Source organism: Daktulosphaira vitifoliae, unplaced genomic scaffold (assembly GCF_025091365.1).
Source record: "Daktulosphaira vitifoliae isolate Bord-2020 unplaced genomic scaffold, ASM2509136v1 Scaffold_4, whole genome shotgun sequence".
Lineage (NCBI taxonomy): Eukaryota > Metazoa > Arthropoda > Insecta > Hemiptera > Phylloxeridae > Daktulosphaira > Daktulosphaira vitifoliae.
In genome coordinates this window covers 36,610,717-36,629,331 of record NW_026099575.1, presented here as the reverse complement: position 1 = coordinate 36,629,331, position 18,615 = coordinate 36,610,717, and the positions used below count along the sequence as shown (strand labels likewise).

At 27.6% G+C, this 18,615-nt stretch overlaps 2 protein-coding genes across 2 annotated transcripts; one reads left to right on the top strand and one right to left on the bottom strand.

The window, feature by feature from the left end:
- Positions 1 to 9,038: 9,038 nt before the first annotated feature.
- LOC126905724 (uncharacterized) lies at positions 9,039 to 12,261 on the bottom strand. Its single transcript, XM_050685715.1, has 4 exons — positions 12,143 to 12,261; positions 11,914 to 12,087; positions 9,684 to 9,836; positions 9,039 to 9,615 (listed from the first exon to the last, which is right to left on the bottom strand). The coding sequence occupies exons 1-4, from the start codon at positions 12,212 to 12,214 to the stop codon at positions 9,427 to 9,429; spliced, it is 588 nt and encodes a 195-aa protein (XP_050541672.1). The 5' UTR covers positions 12,215 to 12,261; the 3' UTR covers positions 9,039 to 9,426.
- A 4,975-nt stretch (positions 12,262 to 17,236) lies between these two features.
- LOC126905725 (ejaculatory bulb-specific protein 3-like) lies at positions 17,237 to 18,180 on the top strand. Its single transcript, XM_050685716.1, has 2 exons — positions 17,237 to 17,572; positions 17,809 to 18,180. The coding sequence occupies exons 1-2, from the start codon at positions 17,281 to 17,283 to the stop codon at positions 18,036 to 18,038; spliced, it is 522 nt and encodes a 173-aa protein (XP_050541673.1). The 5' UTR covers positions 17,237 to 17,280; the 3' UTR covers positions 18,039 to 18,180.
- The last annotated feature ends 435 nt before the right edge of the window (positions 18,181 to 18,615 follow it).

Below are 18,615 nucleotides of genomic sequence, written 5' to 3'. Positions count from 1 at the left end.
TCTTAATCAGGATATTAATAAGGAACTAGCAGTTTATGAAGCTTTTGGAATAATCCACCAATTTTTTAAAATTAAACACTATCTAAAGATTTGCATCGAAGCGTTTTTTTTTTATAGTGATTTTAATCACTGTCAGATATCATTATACTTGATCCAACTATGCCACGTCACCACTGTGCCGCGACCCCCCTGTGCTGGGTTTTTATTCTTTAAAATTATTAAAATATTGATATATTAATCATAAAACTTTTTTAGTTAATTCCTTTTTAATGTAACAATAAAATATCCAACTCTTGTATATTTTATTTAATTTGTTTTATTAGAGCCGCCAGCGTATACGACGGCGTTTAATATTTTTTATGTTTTAATAATATATAATACGTTTATGCGCGTTAACTGTTTCATAATTGCTATTTCGACCAACAGTTTGGTGGATATCAAATTGTGTACAGTACACTCTCCACTTGTCTAGCACCATAAAGCACAGAACGCCCCTCTAAACGTTTCATTGTCTATTACATTGTCCAATGTAGGCTCACTTTTGCATTAGCTTTGGTTTTTGTAATTTCCAATTAACCTTAACATTTCTCAAAGGCCCTTTAGGGTCCTTCGTTGGTTTTGTTTGAACGGGACGCCCGATAATGATTTGCGGGTTAGTTTAAGTTCGTTTTTAGAGTCTATAAAATCATGTAAGGAGAAAAAAATATGAGTGGACTGTAAAATAAGTGAAATGTATTGAAATAATGTAAAACAATTTACTGTATTTTAACATAAATCATAAAATCTTATATATGTATTAATGGGGTAGTGGTTCATGGGTATTGCAGTAACGTCAGTTTCCGGTAAGGAGAGTATAGGTTGGTCTATTAAAAAATGGCTGGAGTTAATGCGAGTAGATCATGAGGATCTGCCAAAGCTTGTGTTAGAGGATGAGAATTGACTAAACCTTCGATACGAATTACGAACGTTTCCATTTCTTCATATATTAGTACTTAATTTCCGATAAATCGTTTTAAATGATGTTTTATACTTTTAATGCCAGCCTCCCATATTCCTCCCATGTGAGGGGCGGCGGGAGGATTGAAATTACATCCCAATTACATGGGATTCGTGTGATCATGGCGTTTTGTACGGCCTCATTCGCAAAAAGAAATTTTAATTGACGCAATGCTTCAATATAATTACTACCGCAATCGCTATGTAAATTTACCGGAATTCCTCAACGCGCTATAAATCGGTCAAGGGCGGGAAGAAAGGTGTCTGAAGTTAAATCTGAAACGATTTCGATATGTACTGCCTTTATGGCAATTCAAATAAACAGTGCGATGTATACTTTGATGCTTTTAGTGTTACGATGACGTCATTCCTTTACCAAATAGAGGCCTCCATAATACGTGTCGACGTCTTGAAAAGCACATTGTGAAAAAACTCGAGAAATTAGCTAATCTCCCATCATTGGGTTTGGGCGAGCGGGGCGGGTGGCGATCCGGACAGTTTCGGCGTACCGAACGGTGTCCGGAGTGGCAGCGGGTAACCTGTCGTCACTGCCACCCGCCACATTGCTCGCTGAGGAACACGCCGCCGCACAGTGGGACCAAACGCTGATTTAGCCGGCCAAAAGTACCATTTTTAAATCAACTAATAAAAATTTTTTTTTTAGCAAATTTTTTTTATTATATCCTTATAAGGTCATGTACAAAAATTCAAGGCCAAAAATTGATATAGTAATGGTTGGGTGCTATTTAAATATCATAACACTGTATTTTTTTGTTTTTTTTCTAGGATTTTTATTATTTCTTCAATCATTTTTTCCTGCTTAATTAAAAACCTTAATTTTTTTTTTTTTATTTTAAAATGTTTAAAAAGTCATCGGCTTTCAAATTTACTAAGAAAAAATTTTTATTTCTTTTTTTTTTTAATTTTAATAATTTTTTACACACAAAAAAATGCAAATACTTATTTTACATTGTTTTTTAAAGAGTTTAACTCAAAATTACGCAATATTACGATTACACCAATACATGCATGTTGTAGAAGAACTCTTAAGCTACAATTACAAAAAAAAAAATTTTGCGTCAGATTGCATTTGAGCCCTGCACATAGAATTTCCCTATAATAAACGTGTATTTTTGTAAAAATTGTAATTTTAATCATTTCATTGGTTTTATCAGTTCGATCAACTTTATCAGCTTAAAAGTTGTAAAAATTAGATGTAATTAAAACTAATGATTCGTTAAAATTAAGTTTAAATAAAGTTTTTAATAATACACATAAAATAAAATACTATTATTACCAAAATATTTTTCTGTTTAACCAGATTGTGTTACATGTTACAAACGGCGCATCACGTCATAATAATTTGCACATATTTTTTATAAGTTTCACAGTGAATTAATTGCAGTTTTGTTTTAATTTAAAAGTTGTAAAAATTATTCTATTATTTTTAAATAATGGATAATCAAGTAGTATGTGGTAAGTGTTAACAATAATAAACTATATTAACAATAATATAATAGTATTTCTAAAATAAAACAATATTTAGTGGCACAGTAAAATTGTATAACTTATTTTATTTTATTTTATGTATATTATTAAAAACTTTATTTAAACTTAATTTTAACGAATCATTAGTTTTAATTACATCTAATTTTTACAACTTTTAAGCTGATAAAGTTGATCGAACTGATAAAACCAATGAAATGATTAAAATTACAATTTTTACAAAAATACACGTTTATTATAGGGAAATTCTATGTGCAGGGCTCAAATGCAATCTGACGCAAAATTTTTTTTTTTGTAATTGTAGCTTAAGAGTTCTTCTACAACATGCATGTATTGGTGTAATCGTAATATTGCGTAATTTTGAGTTAAACTCTTTAAAAAACAATGTAAAATAAGTATTTGCATTTTTTTGTGTGTAAAAAATTATTAAAATTAAAAAAAAAAAGAAATAAAAATTTTTTCTTAGTAAATTTGAAAGCCGATGACTTTTTAAACATTTTAAATTAAAAAAAAAAAATTAAGGTTTTTAATTAAGCAGGAAAAAATGATTGAAGAAATAATAAAAATCCTAGAAAAAAAACAAAAAAATACAGTGTTATGATATTTAAATAGCACCCAACCATTACTATATCAATTTTTGGCCTTGAATTTTTGTACATGACCTTATAAGGATATAATAAAAAAAATTTGCTAAAAAAAAAATTTTTATTAGTTGATTTAAAAATGGTACTTTTGGCCGGCTAAATCAGCGTTTGGTCCCACTGTGCGCCGGGCATGAGCTCCGCCGACGTGGCCAGATCGGCTGGACAGGTTGGTGGACCGAACTCACGGTGGGATGACTTATCGTCTCACCCAAGTGATGTCCGGCCACGGCTGCTTTAACGAGTGCACCGTATTCCCAAAACAGCCGTGCCGACGTGCGACCTCTGTTTGGATCGCCCGGGAGAGGCTAATAGCGCTCTGCACGCCCTCTTCCGGTGCGAGGCGTGGGCCCAGAAGCGGAACTCTTTAGAGTCCCGACTAGGGTCTACGTTTCGAGTCGGGTCTAAGGTGGACCTGATGTTGAAGATCCGGGAGACGTGGAGACTCGTCCAGGCGTTCACCGAATCTGTCTTAAAAAAGAAAGAGGAAGCGAAATGTCTGAGACAGAGACAGCCACGCCGCCCGGCACAGGAGGATCTGAGGCGCTAGTTTAGGTCAGTGCCTTAGGTTCTTGTTTTTATATTATTTGTTTTGTGAATTATTTTCCCAACCCTCCCTAACGGTTCCCACTCTGGGATCCGGATAACGGGAGGGGGCCACACCACGTTGCGAATTAGCTCTTGATTAATTTCGGACTGATTCACAACGTGGTGGTGTGAATTATAGAGACGCCGTGGGCCACCCTAAACTAATGCCTAACGGCAGTTCCAGGGCAGCCTACAACAATGTCGATCGTGTTAAAAAAAAAAAGAGTTTGGGCGAGTGGCCTTATGTCTTACACAAATTGTACAAGTAAAAATAAACTGCCGTACGGCGTCACGACCAGAAATAATCCAAAACTATCTTCTATGGTGATAGTGTTGAATTATTAAACGTGTAAGATGCAAAATTTTAGGTAACAGTATTGGATGTTTTGTATCTGGACCTAACACGAATTATCCAGTCACGTCAATAAACGACGCTAGTTGAGCGAGAGAGCTTGGTGTCACATAATTCTGATTAAGCAACTGTTTTTTTTAATTTTTGAAATGTTCTTGTTGTGTCAGTAAAGCAGCTTTATGTGACATGGCATTTAATTAAAAATAAGTCAGTGTCCCTGTGGGAATAGGTTGAAAGCGGGCCTTAAAACTCAAGCGATAAATGTAAGCCAGCGATCGTTGCATTTTTTGTAATATAGATAAGCTGTGTAAAATTTGATCGGCGACGGTTTCTTTTTCAATGATCGTGAGAACTACTGTCTTTTGTTAATAATCAGGCAGTTGGTCAGGCTTCAATAGATCATAATTATGCTGCGGCCATTGTTCGGCAGGTAATCGTAAAAATGCTGGTCCTTCTCTATGAATGTAACATAATAAGGTATTATATAGTAGTAGACCGCGCGATGCCGGGTCCACGGGATTGTTGACCGTGTTGATATAAAACCATTTGCATTTCGATATTAATTGCCGTATTTTAGCAATTCTGTTTGTTACGAACACTTAAAAGGATTTTTGGCTAACGGTTAAATATGATAATAAGACGATACGGTCCACACATAAACCTTGAAATATCAATGTCTAAACAGTTTTTTTACGTTAAACGAGTAATAAAGCAGTTCATAATTTAAGGCGCGGCACCGTAATTTGACATTTACTGATTTGATTGGCGCTACCTTGGTCTTACATATGACAAAATTTATAGTAGCATGACCGGAGATGCTACTACCCGCAAATTGGATACCAATTCTGTTATGAACTAATTCTATGACGTGTTTAACTCCTCTGGTAGATGACTGTCCCAATAATTGCAATAACTTTTGCATGAATGATTTTGCCTATAAGAGTGTGGGTCCGAGCGTACCTATAGGATCGAAAAGTCTGGAATTCTAGAAAGTACCTTGCGTTTCATATAAAGATGATCGGGTTGAATGTTAGTATGATAGACGAACATATCCTATGTAGGATCCCAATGTATACCTAACACTTTTACAGTATTTGTATCAGTATTCTTTGAGTCTAAAGATAACAGTGTTGAGCAATCAGCACAATTTACTTGCCGAAGTACTTGAAGCGAATTGTCCACTTTTTTAGAGAGCAGCCCACATGTCTTTAATAATCCAATCAAATCTCTCTGAATTCTTAACAGAGAGTGGTTAGAATTTTATTGTGTTTAACGCCAGACCAGATAAACATGATAATAATAAATGAAATCAGTCGATTTGATTAATATTTCTGGCAGAAACAAACGAATAACATCGAACGCCATTTCTCGGGATTACCATCAATTTAGGTAAATCAACATTCGGTAGATAAGTGTTATATTGTGATTGAGGCGTTATAAAACTGAGCATACTATTCGTGGAAGTAGTTGGCGTTAATACTGAATTTATTTTAAAAATAAGCGTCTCCATTACATCGGTAACTGTAGAATCAATACACACGAATCTTCGACCATGTCTTGGTCAACCGAAGCTTCAATTACAGCGTGTTGGTGTTCACAGAATTGCGTAACATGGGAATCTAGTTAGCGGGGTAGTGGGAACACTTAACACTAATGCTACACTGGCGCAAAGACAAATAATTAGTAATATATGTAAAAGTAATAAGATAATGACAAATAATTAACTACTTATCAATTATTGTAGTCTGAAAATGAACTAATTACACCAATGAACTGATCGTGAATGAATAACTTTGTCATCAAATGGTGAATACAATTCATAACATCAATGGGATGTGGTTAATTGCAAAGCGATGATATGGCGATGTACATGGGTACAGGCGAATCGCAAGACGAATTTACTATACTTGTGTACTAAGGTATACGCGAATCACTAGGGCGATTGTCTATATAAAAATAACTGTTATGCATGAAAAGGCATCTAGAACACTTTGGCAAGGGCCAAAATGGTAACACCACACATACACTGCGACTCAAAAGATTTCTACATCGATCGCGTACATAATGATACAGTGTACTGAGTCTTTCGCAAAACCGGTGGTGGTAGTGCGAGAAACGTTATCAGTCATACAAAAACAGATGTAGCGAAACGCTCTCTCGTACTGCATATCCAACAGGTTTGACCGGTAGAATACCCAAGTTGTCGGAAATTAACCATCATCGCAACTGATTTGCGTTGATTTTCGTCTGTAACGAGTAATTTTTTAATAGTGTTGTGTGCAATACAATAATATTGTGTTTTTTACCTGTGAAACTGAGAAGGTATTAATTACTATGATGCGTTTTTTAAAATTCTTCTTTGAAAAAATTTCCCTCGTTCCCCGTAAATGGAAGAAACCTCCAAAAAAAATACAAATTTAAAAATCGCTAATTTTTGAAATTTTTGAAATTTTTTTGTTTAAAAACTGCCATAACTTTTTTAAAAATGAACATATCAATATAATTCTTTTTTGTATAGATGCATAATATCATTACCTTTCATTTGGTATATTTTTTTCATAAATTTAACCTTTTATCTGGCCACAGGAGGGGATTTAAAATGACAACTTTTTCACAAAAAATTGACTTTTTCAACTTAAATTTTGAAAGTGTTCCGGAAAGTCTGACACTTTTCTATATATATTAAATTAAAGCTAATGTAATTTACTTTATTATGCAAAAAAAAAATTTTGGACTTTATTTTATTTTCATGGAGAAAATGGCTACCGAATGCAATTTTTGTGTAAAAATTCTCAATTTTATTTTTTACATTTTTAACTTCATAATGCTATAACTTATTGAAAAGTGTATAGATCAACACAATTTTTTTATAAAAAATAATATTTTTTAATAATCCCTTTTTCATTTATGTTATTAATAAGAAAGTAGCAGATCATGTAGCTTTTGGAATAATCCACCAATTTTTTAAAATTAAACACTATCTAAAGATTTGCATCGAAGCTTTTTTTTTGATAGTGATTTTAATCACTGTCAGATATCATTATACTTGATCCAACTATGCCACGTCACCACTATGCCACGACCCCCCTGTGCTTGGTTTTTTAAAAATGACCAATCAATAAATTTTTTTTTTTTAGATACCTTAGATATTTACCTATCATTTGATAAATTTTTGTGAACATTTGACTCTTTACCTGTCCAAAGGGAGGGTTTCAAAATGACAACTTTTTCACAAAAAATAATCTTTTTCAACTTAACTTTTGAAAGTGTTCCGGAAATACAGACACTTTTATATATATCTTATATTATAGCTTATGTAATAAAACCCAACTTTAATTTGAAAAAAAAATTTAATGTCTGGACTTGTCTTCATGATAAAAATTTTTGTGTTAAAATTCTTGGTTTTGTATTTTATTTTATTTTAAAATACCTTACAAGGGGAGTACACAGATTTTCATAAATATTATATAAATCTAATCGACATAGCATGGAAAGTTAAACTTATTTAAATTTTTTTGTTTTTTTTTTAAGTTGAGAAAAATAATTTTGAACTAGCTTAAATTGCCATTTTTTTTGGCTGACGAAAGCAACGTACGGAAGTCGAATCGGTAACACTTATGTCTTACGCGTGTGGGGTACAAGGCTCAAACCCGTCTGTGTCTATGAATTTTATCTCATTTAGATTCAATAACTTCAATGAATATCAAGAACTCCATCAGTGTAGTTTCCCCTCGCGAGAATAAATTTCTTATTCATTTTAAAATTATATTACTGTATGGTTTTTTTCTAATTATCATTTATTTTTTCAGCTCTCATTTGATCTACTTTTTTCAACGATATATCAAATGATTATAATTCGTATCAAGTTGAAGATATTTCCTTCAAAAATTGAAAAAAAATTCTAATTTATTAATTAAACAGTTACTGATCCCATGTTCTCCATATAGACAATTAAAATCATTCATTAATAATGTTATCTAAGTATTTATTGACGAATTAAGTTTGGTACGGTAATAGGTTTCAATTAAAAAATTAAATAATTTTACTTTTTAATTAAATATTTTTTTTACTCTATTTGTATGTGCTACTATCAGTCTATAATATTCCATTTTTTTTAGTAATATATTGCTATAAAAATCATTTCTATAAAAAAAGATTTTTAGTTTCACTAGAATTTAACTTTGGATTTTTACAATCATGTTCAAATTTTATAATACGCTGTATTGAGTAGATTTTTTTTAACAACTTTTTGTTTGGTGTTTTTAGTAAATCATTAAAATTAATTTTAGTTCTATATATTTCAATTGAAGAATCTTTTTTAATACCAAAAGTTACTAGAAAATGATTACAATTATTTCTATTTAAGTAATCTATTACGATAATAATTCAAAAAAATGTTGAGCTTTTCTGATAAATTTACTGTAAATAGTAATTATAAAATTTCCTGACTGCATATTAGTCTTAACAATACAATTTGTGGTATACTTATAAAATTTGCGATAGTTAAAGTCTAGTTGCAGATTTGAAAACAACGCGAAAAGTTGATTTAGAATATTATATTTTTGTTTCTGATGAAAGTTCCTTGTAGTTCAGTGTATATTCATAAGATATAAAAATTTTTTATTGAAAAGTATTGCATCAAGCCCTTTAAATTTTTATAATCATTAAAAGTAAAGAAATATATAACTACTTTATTATTTTTTATAATTTATCCGTATAAATTACAATATTAAATTATTGAATATTAATGTCATACTAAATTTAATTACTATAATTAGTATTTATTCACATATTATATTTTTAAATCTAAGAACCACTAATCAGGATATAATTAAGGAAATAGGAGTTGATGTGCTTTTGTAATTATCCATCAATTTCTTAGAATTAAACACTATCTACAGATTTGCATCGAATTCTTTCTATGATAGTAATTTTAATCACTGTCAGATATCAATTATACTTGCCCCATCTATACCTCGTCCACACTGTGCTACCGATTTTTTTTTTTTAATAAATATTTAACGCTTTCTTTTTTAAAGTACTTCATATTCGCGATAGAGTGTTTGGTAAAATATAAATAGCTCAGTGGAATGAAATTGAACACACAACCTACTCACTGAGATATGACATGTTCCCTACCACAAGACTATACATACTACCCCATTGAATTTAATGGAGTACGTTAAATTAGAAATTTCTTAGAAGTTAATCGTTTTATTTTGTCTTATTTTTATTAAAAACTATAAATATATTAAATATGTTCAATTATACATCAAAAGTCATTCAATTTATTTATTTTATTTTATTTTTTTACAAAATTGCGCATATAATATATGTTATATATCATAACTTTTTATTTCTAAAAGTCAAGAAGTATCCCGTTCCATAAAGTTTCATTATAAATACATCAGATGAATCATAAACATTTACATTTATTTTGTAGGAATTTTCCCACCATTTTTCAGTAGGAGCTAATAACATTGAAAATGCTTGGTTAGGGTTGAATGTTGAGTTTAATACAATGTATTCACCCTAAAATCATAAATATTTAAGTGTTTAAATTATGGATAAATAACTTTTAGTTAATTTTAGATATTTACTTCAAATGGGCATTTTATATCACGATTTTTATAACCAATAACTCCAAAAAACAATAATGTTTTTATTGTATCGCAAACGTGATAATAGTCACAAGTTCTTAGATTAGAGCAGTCGATAAAATTTTCCTTGCATTTGATTATTTCTACGTTAATCTAAAATAATAATTATTCCATTATAGAATAAAAAAGCCCAAAAAGTTACTATAACTTGCGAATGGTTATCCAAGGTAAAATAATTTTAGTTAAATCAAACATTGTGTAAAACTTGTAATACACAAGTGAGACAAATTATAGTAAATATACACTTCTTGATTCAATTATAAACAAAATGTAATAAAACAAAAAAAATCAATTATTTGGGTATATATTTACTAGCATAGGCGGAAATGAATTAAACTTGGTATTTTTATATATATTTTTTAAGTGTGCATATGATTTTTCCTTGAGTAAAAAAAATAGGTTTTTCATCACCAAAAATTTGAAAAATTATACATAATGTTTTATAAAAATATTTTTTAAGGCGGGAGAAATCATCAATAGCCTTAAAATATTTTTCTTAATATTGTGTTGGATAGAGAATATAATATATTCTCCACCTACCAAAATCTCTCTTACGTAGTATATGAAAGAGATTTTTACTACTTTACTTACTTAAAGTATAATCGTTATTTTTGTAACCTAAATATTTTCACCTCTATCCTAACTAACTCTATACCCCGACACATATTATATAAAAATTCCACTGGGTAATTATGATAAGGTTATTTATTGATTAATTGTATGACAGTGAAGGAATTAATTACAATCATAAATTTTATTCATTAAAATAAATATCATAATTATTTTAATTATGTAAAATTTTATAATAATAAAAATTACAGTAATAGTTTTAAACATTAGTCAGGATCATGGCTTGGTCGAGCGAAGCCGTTCTACTTATATTTACTAGAAAGGTTTAAGCGATGCTTTACTATATTTATTAATCTTTATTTGAACGTTATACTTTTTAGAAATCATTTTCATATCTACGTAAATAAAAAAACTAAGACTTGCATACATTGATAAGAATTAAATACTGTGAACAATTTTCCACTTTAACGTTAACAATAAGAATTTATTTTGAAAAAATTAAACAAGTTATTAAAAATATAGTATGTAACACATGAAAAACCATATATTTATATTTGCACTTATAATTAAATAATTTAATTGTAGTATATAAATTAAATGTTAAGCATTACATAATATGATTGAGGCCGAAAGAAATAACGGGACAGATTGTCATGTTTCTTTTTGGTAACTGAATTGTTTGATAACAATTAAATAAAAATAATAACGAGTTCGATGAAAAATTTAAAGATTCTTTGGAAGTCGACTATACTTAATTGGACTATAATTCAATAATTAATCTAACTGGTTAAAAAAAAACATAAAATTAATTATTCTTGCAATACTAATATATTAATATATTATATGCTGTATGTTTTAAGGCGTTAAACTTAGGCAACTTAACGGACGAGGATATAAGTAAAATTTCATAACAAAGATAATTAATATATCTATATATTGATTAAATAACGTTATTAAAATCAAAATTTATTTCTCTAATTTTTCAAACACTTTTAATTTCGTATTTAATACGATTTTAAACTAAATAGATGTAGAATCAAAAATAGTATAATTGTTTTTATGAAAAACTACAAATAATTAAAAATTTTGTTTCTGTTAAAAACGCATTAATCTTTTAATAGCCTATGTTATAAGTGACTCTCATAGAATTTAGAATCAAAACATTTTCAATAGCAAATTAGTAAGTTGACAAATAAAACTTAAGTTAAGAACTTAAAAAAATTGACAAGGATCTTTAATTAAGCAAAAATTTTGTTTAAAACAGGTTTATGGTACGATTTTTAAGAGGATTTAAACATAAAAAGATTATTTTATGATTAGTTTATTAAAATCGTTATAAACATAAAAATCGTGAAGTGATTTTTTTCTAAAACGCCTTTTTATGATTTTTATCATTTATCACGAGATTTGATCGTAGCTATTAAGTTAATATATAAAATATATACAAATATAACTTTGTCTTCTTTTTCCTCGTTTTATTCCCAACTACTTAGAGTCAGCCATACAAAACTGTATACAATTACAGTTTTGTAAAAAGGAAAATATCATTATTTTTAAAATCACAGTCATTATAATAGAAAATATTATTCATGTAACTTACGCGTTCTGGACTGGTTTTTCTATAAATTGTTACGTTAAAGTTAAGCAATTGAACATCGTAGAACTGCTTAAATTCAGCAATAAAAGTTTTTCCAAATGTTTTATTGAATGTTAATTCTAAACTCTTAATGCGTAGCTCATGACGTATAGGTGGAAGCATTTGCAATAACGGTTTCTGCAATAATAATATTTTTATTATCTGTTGATTAAGGAGCCCTTTAAATTTTTACCTTGCATACAACCATTGTTAAAAGTATAGTAAAAATGTAAACATTTAAAGTCATAATGTAGTAGAACATCATAATAGTTTAATAAGAAAAATAAAATCTATAATAGTCAAAATTTAGAAATTTTTATACAATGACATTTCATATAGAAATTTAGAATGGATTTTAAACATTTATCTTCTATTTGAATCGGCTTAAACATGATTGTTTATTGTCAGAATATTTGTAATTATTTATTGTTAGTTAAATAAACAGGAAGTAAAAAAAAAACCGGATCAACATCATTTTTAAAATTATATGTTAGATAACTTAGAAACTAAACTATTTAATGATGAAAATTAATAAGGAAAAAACAATTTAAATCATTACAATCATAACAAACAATGTCTACTATTTTTTAGTTAATTATAGAATTCCAAATTACAAAACAAAATTGGATTTCAGTATTTTTTATAGGTAAAATAAGGTGAAATCTATTGTTTTTTAATCATAAATTATGCTTAATATTATTTTCAACCACAACAACTCATATTTTTTTATAAAATAAATATGACTGTTTACAACAACTATAACTATTGTTATTAAAACTTTAATATTACATAATATCTAAGATGACATTTCTTATTATAAAATAAGAAAAGTGGTTTAGTAAAAATATTTTTAATTTTTATTTGTTATTTATGTAATAATATATTAAACTATTTTTGATGGAGTACTGTAATTTTCTGGATGTAGAACAAAATATCTTTTATAATATCTTTAATTAGTTAATAGTTATTAGACTTCTTAACATAAATAAAAATAAAAGTTCTATTAAACTTAAAATTGTATAATAATAAGTGCCACACAGACCTATTAGATCGATCTTTTTCAAAATGTCCAAAAGTAAATTGACTATATCTATAATTATTTAATTGGCGGATTTCAGATTGTTAATCACTTCTTTTTTTGCTCATATACATCGAATTGCCATTCATGTTCTGAGAACTCATTGATCACCTAGTTATTGCGGGCCTGAGAATGGTTTGTATTTAAATAATATTTGTATTCTCCTGAAAAATTAGATTTTACAGATAGGAGATTTTACACTATGAACGACTACTACTTAGCTACAAAAACAATTATTCAACATAGTTTAAGATGAAATAACTTGCAATTTTAAACGATTTATTTACGTCAATGTTCAATCATTTAAAAAAAATAATGTTTAATTATTTTATAACAAGCAGAATTGTTTTAGTCATATAGGCCATATTATTAGATACATTTTTTTAATTTACAAGCTTAGAAATATCTTAATAAAACCAGTACATTAGCTTTACGACTTTTATTCAAAGTTAATACATTTTTGGGTTATTGTAACATTGAACCTTGAAAATTGTGATTGAGCTTCATATAAATAAGCTATAATATTAAAAAATTAATTAAGTTTTTTATTTCATAGAATCGTAAAAATTAATTAGTATCAGAAAAAAGATGTACATAATCTTAATAATCTCATTTCATTTTCAAATTTACATTTTATTAATTCAAGTATTAATATTATATGAATAATCTGTAAGTGCTTTATAGGTATCTTGTTACTTAATAGTTACAAGATATAAAAACTAAAAAGTTCTAGGAAAACGAATTTTCTTAAAAAAATTTGGATGATTTACAACATACATAGACTAATGTTATGATTATCAAGGTCTAATTTATTAGAGCAGCTTAAATTATTGAAACAGAGGTTTAAATTGATTAGTTAAATTTTGTGAGTGTCGTGTGCTACAATATCTCAAAACCGAATTCGAGGGGGGTTTTGAGGGTTCACCCCCAAAACGAAATATTTTTATTGTTGAAAAATTAAATTTACATAATTGTTTCATGCAGTCACGAATTTTATTAGAAGAAATACTATGTTAAATTTACTGATTTCATTGAACAAGAAAAGAAAAGAAAAGAACAAAACAAACTCATTCATAAGTCAAGTCATTAGTAAAATTAATTTTAAGTGTTCCCGAGTTGTGTTATTTATTTAATGTATGAATATAAAAATAAAAAGGTAGGAACTAGTTATAAAATTATTTTTATGTAACATTTATGATTAAGGAAAATAAAAAAGTGGTTGTTTTATCGTATTTAATCATGTTATATTTATTTTGTATTTGTCTAACATAAAAATGAAGAATAATACATTCAATCATTACTGTAGTGCTGAAATTTATTCAATGTGTAATTTATAAGCATATATATATATATATGTATATATCAGTTTATTATAAGCGAGATACTAATTGAGTTAATGATGAGCGTCGATGATGTGGGAGATCGTGTCAAGTGGAAGTTTAGGATAAGGGTAGTCGACCCCAAGTAGTTGAGATTAAGGCGAGGATGAAAAACAAGACGATAATAATATTAAAAATCTATTTAATATTTAAAGATATTCTTATATTTAAATATACTTATATACATTGTTTTATAGAAATTATCCTTTGAAGGAAAAGAATTAGACTTAAAAAATATTTTTTTATTTAAAATTATTAAAATTAAAATACGACCACTCTACATCTATGATTGGTTTAACCCTCTCAGAAAACTGTTTCCAGCTACGATCTTAGCTCTTAATATAAAAATGTTTTCATATTTTGCTTTCAAAGCCATCATAAAAATTATTAGAATAATATGGACTTGATAGGAATTTCATTATTGTATCGTTCAATATGTGGATTTGAATAGACCAAATTTTAGGATGATAACATATTTTTGACTCGCGTACCTTATCATTACATAACACGTTACATTTGACTCAAATTTATGCCAATCACTAAATAACTGAGAATTTTAATAAAAGATTTCTATATTTTCAAAATAATTAATTGTAAATAATAATTATTATTAAAATAAAAAAATTATTTCAGAAAAGATTGAATTTTTTAATTTTACACACACAAATAGTACAGATTTAAATTAAATTTAAAATTTTATATTTATAAAAAATATAATTGATTCAAATTGTATTACCGTTTTTTTGTTTTTACAAGGAAAATAGAAAACAAAACATAGAGATGTTTTGTTTAACGTGTTTTTGTTTAATTTCACTGTCTGTAAAAATGTATAAATGCATTTATAATTATTTTAACTCATTTTAAAAGGGATCCAATTTTGTACGAATTTCCTGTTGGATATATAATAGCGTAGAAATATTTTTCGTTTTAGGAGCGAATAAACCCCTTAATCAACTGCAACATTACAACCACAGTTAAATTACATTACTAATTATTCAAAACTATTTATACAAATTTGTACTGGCTGATAATGTTTTGACATAACATAATTTATAAACACATATAAATCCAGTCTCTAGTCTTTTAAAGTTGATTTTTACGAAAAAAAGTTGAACATTTTACTGAAATTATTTTTGGCTCAACTTGCAAATGGTCGTCATTAAATAGGAATTTTTATGAGAACTTGGAAAATGGTATTTTTTAGATTTATATGTGGTCAAGATATTATAAAATTACTATTAAAAACAAAATTTATAAGATAAGCTCATTCGTTATAATCACTATTATCTTGCATTTATATTATAGTATCGATACTTCAGTAACAATGTGTTATAACTACATTTTTGACATATTTAGGAGGAAAAAAGTAGATTATTATTATTATTATTATATATACATTCAATTTATGCCATTTAACTTGAAAAATATATTTATTGTCTTATCTTAAGAAAATAATAATAATAATAAAAAAATCTATATTTACAATATATGATTGGAGGAAAAATAAACATTTCATCACAATAATGCTTATTAAAAAAATTAGCTGTACATGATTTTCCATACCAAATAAAAATTGCAGTTACGAACCATTACCATTAAAGTATCAAAATCATTTTGATAGAAACATCAGTAATCTATTTTATGTAATTCAAAATAATGATGCAATTTAAATTTTCTTATCTTCATTAGTCTTAATTATTAAAAAATAAAACACATACAGGTTATTATGAAATATAACAACACATCAGAGGAAAAAGTGAAAACAGAATCTTAATATATTACGGCAATTTTTATATAATATTTATGACTTAACTAATTTTTTTTTATAAATATAAAAGTAGAAATCAAACTGCATTAATGCATTAAATTTATTTCCAACTTATGCGATACACAATACGTATAACTATAAATTGATATACTTCCATAATTCATTTTTCATATTATTAAATTTAAAAAATATTCAAATTTTCCAATGAACCTATGTACATTTTATATGTATATATAAATAGTACTATATTATATTATTGCTACTTATATTATTATAGTTACCTTTAATAATTAACTTTTTTATCGATTAACATTAGACTCTAATAATTAGAGTTTAATTCCATCTTTTATAAATTTATTTCTACTCCTTCTCTCAGTAAAATTGTCAGTATCAATACTTCCTAAGGTATTTTTCCTTAATATTACCATCAAACACAGATACGGAAATCATTAAATCTATCTTGGCATATAATTGTGTTATTATCATTCCAAGTGAATTCATTTTTTTAAATAAAAGTCAATTTACTTGATTATTGAAAATACATACAGAGATACACTAATCGTACCTACTGTTATTATATTACCATATCAAACCATTAATGAACAGAATTATATTTATTTTCAAATAGGCCAACTACTAAAATGGTTAATATACAAATATCAACTTTGAATTTTTTATCAACAAAAATTATAAAAAGTGTGCTACTCTCCAATTTTATATGAGCCAGTTAGAATGTTGCAAATTAGTTTTACGCGTATTAAGATCGTCAATCAGTCATAAGATTTTTGAACATTTCATATGATACGTCATGAGAGTATAATTGATCTTCATCAATTACCTATAGGTAACCGTTGATCTCGCGGTTGTATTGCAGGGAAATAAATCGGAATTGCATGTGATGACGCTAAACTTTCGAAGGCCGTTTTGTCCACCACTCCTGTATTTGCGCGTTATTACAAGAATTTTATTCTCTTTGTAAACAAACTTGTAATACGTTTAACTACTTTATATGCGCAATAATACAATATCTTGAATCTACCACCAAGTATATAAAGGCTTTGATCAGCAAACGGGCGAACAGTAAACAATCGTTAACATCATATACAATGGACTCGCGTACCTCTTTATTTGTTGTTTTCGGGGCCGTTTTAGCCGTTCTCAGTGTTTCTGCATTGCCTCAAAAGGTGATCGAATCTAATAAGCCCGCCACGGCTCCAAAATCCATTGATTCTGCTCAAGAACCCTCTAAGCCCGCATCTCAGGGAACATACACTACCAAGTATGACAACATTAACATTGATCAAATATTTGGCTCTAAGAGATTAGTCAACAGTTACGTCCAATGTTTGTTGGATATACCCAACCGTCCATGTACAGTAGAAGGACAAGAACTAAAAAGTAAGTTTGAAAAATGTATAAAGAGAAACTATTTTTTAAAGGTTTGTCTATTGAAATTTATCTTGATTCAACTATTTTGGTTAGTATAATCATACTCTTATATTTTTTAATGAAAAGTTTTTATTGATAAACATAGTTTTAAACCAGTCGTCTTGAAATAGATTTTATAGTTATATTTAATTTTTTTTTTTTATACACAATATATTAACTCATCAAAAAATAATTTTTATTTACAGATATTTTACCAGACGCATTAAAAAATCTATGTGTCAGATGTAGCGAAAAACATAAAGAAATTGCTTTAAAAGTAGTTACACGACTTGAAAAGGACTACCAGAAGGAATGGAAACAACTTCGTGATAAATGGGATCCCACCGGAGAATACTATGTTAAATTTACTGATTTCATTGAACAAGAAAAGAAAAGAAAAGAACAAAACAAACTCATTCATAAGTCAAGTCATTAGTAAAATTAATTTTAAGTGTTCCCGAGTTGTGTTATTTATTTAATGTATGAATAAAAAAAAAAAAAGGTAGGAACTAGTTATAAAATTATTTGTATGTAACATTTCTGATTAAGGAAAATAAAAAAGTAGTTGTTTTATCGTATTTAATCATGTTATATTTATTTTGTATTTGTCTAACATAAAAATGAAGAATAATACATTCAATCATTACACATACAACTTTCGTATTTTATTTATCTTATTTTGGAATAAAAGCAGTCATTTCAATTAAGATTAACTCCTGTTGTAGTCTATAAAAAAAATGTTAAAAAAAATTCACAAGTCGTAATAGGTTGTTTCCTTTTATCATTAATAATAATGTGTAATTATAATTACAGTTTTATTTTTACATTCTAAAGTAATGTTAAAAATTATAATAAACTTTACGAGTATGAACATCATTGTAATGATAAATACAATAATTATTGTTTCAACATTTACATGAAAAGTTCAATAATAATTTGTTATCCTACAACAATGTATTTTATTACTATTACCGTGATCTAAATACGAAACAATTTGGGCATAATATATATTC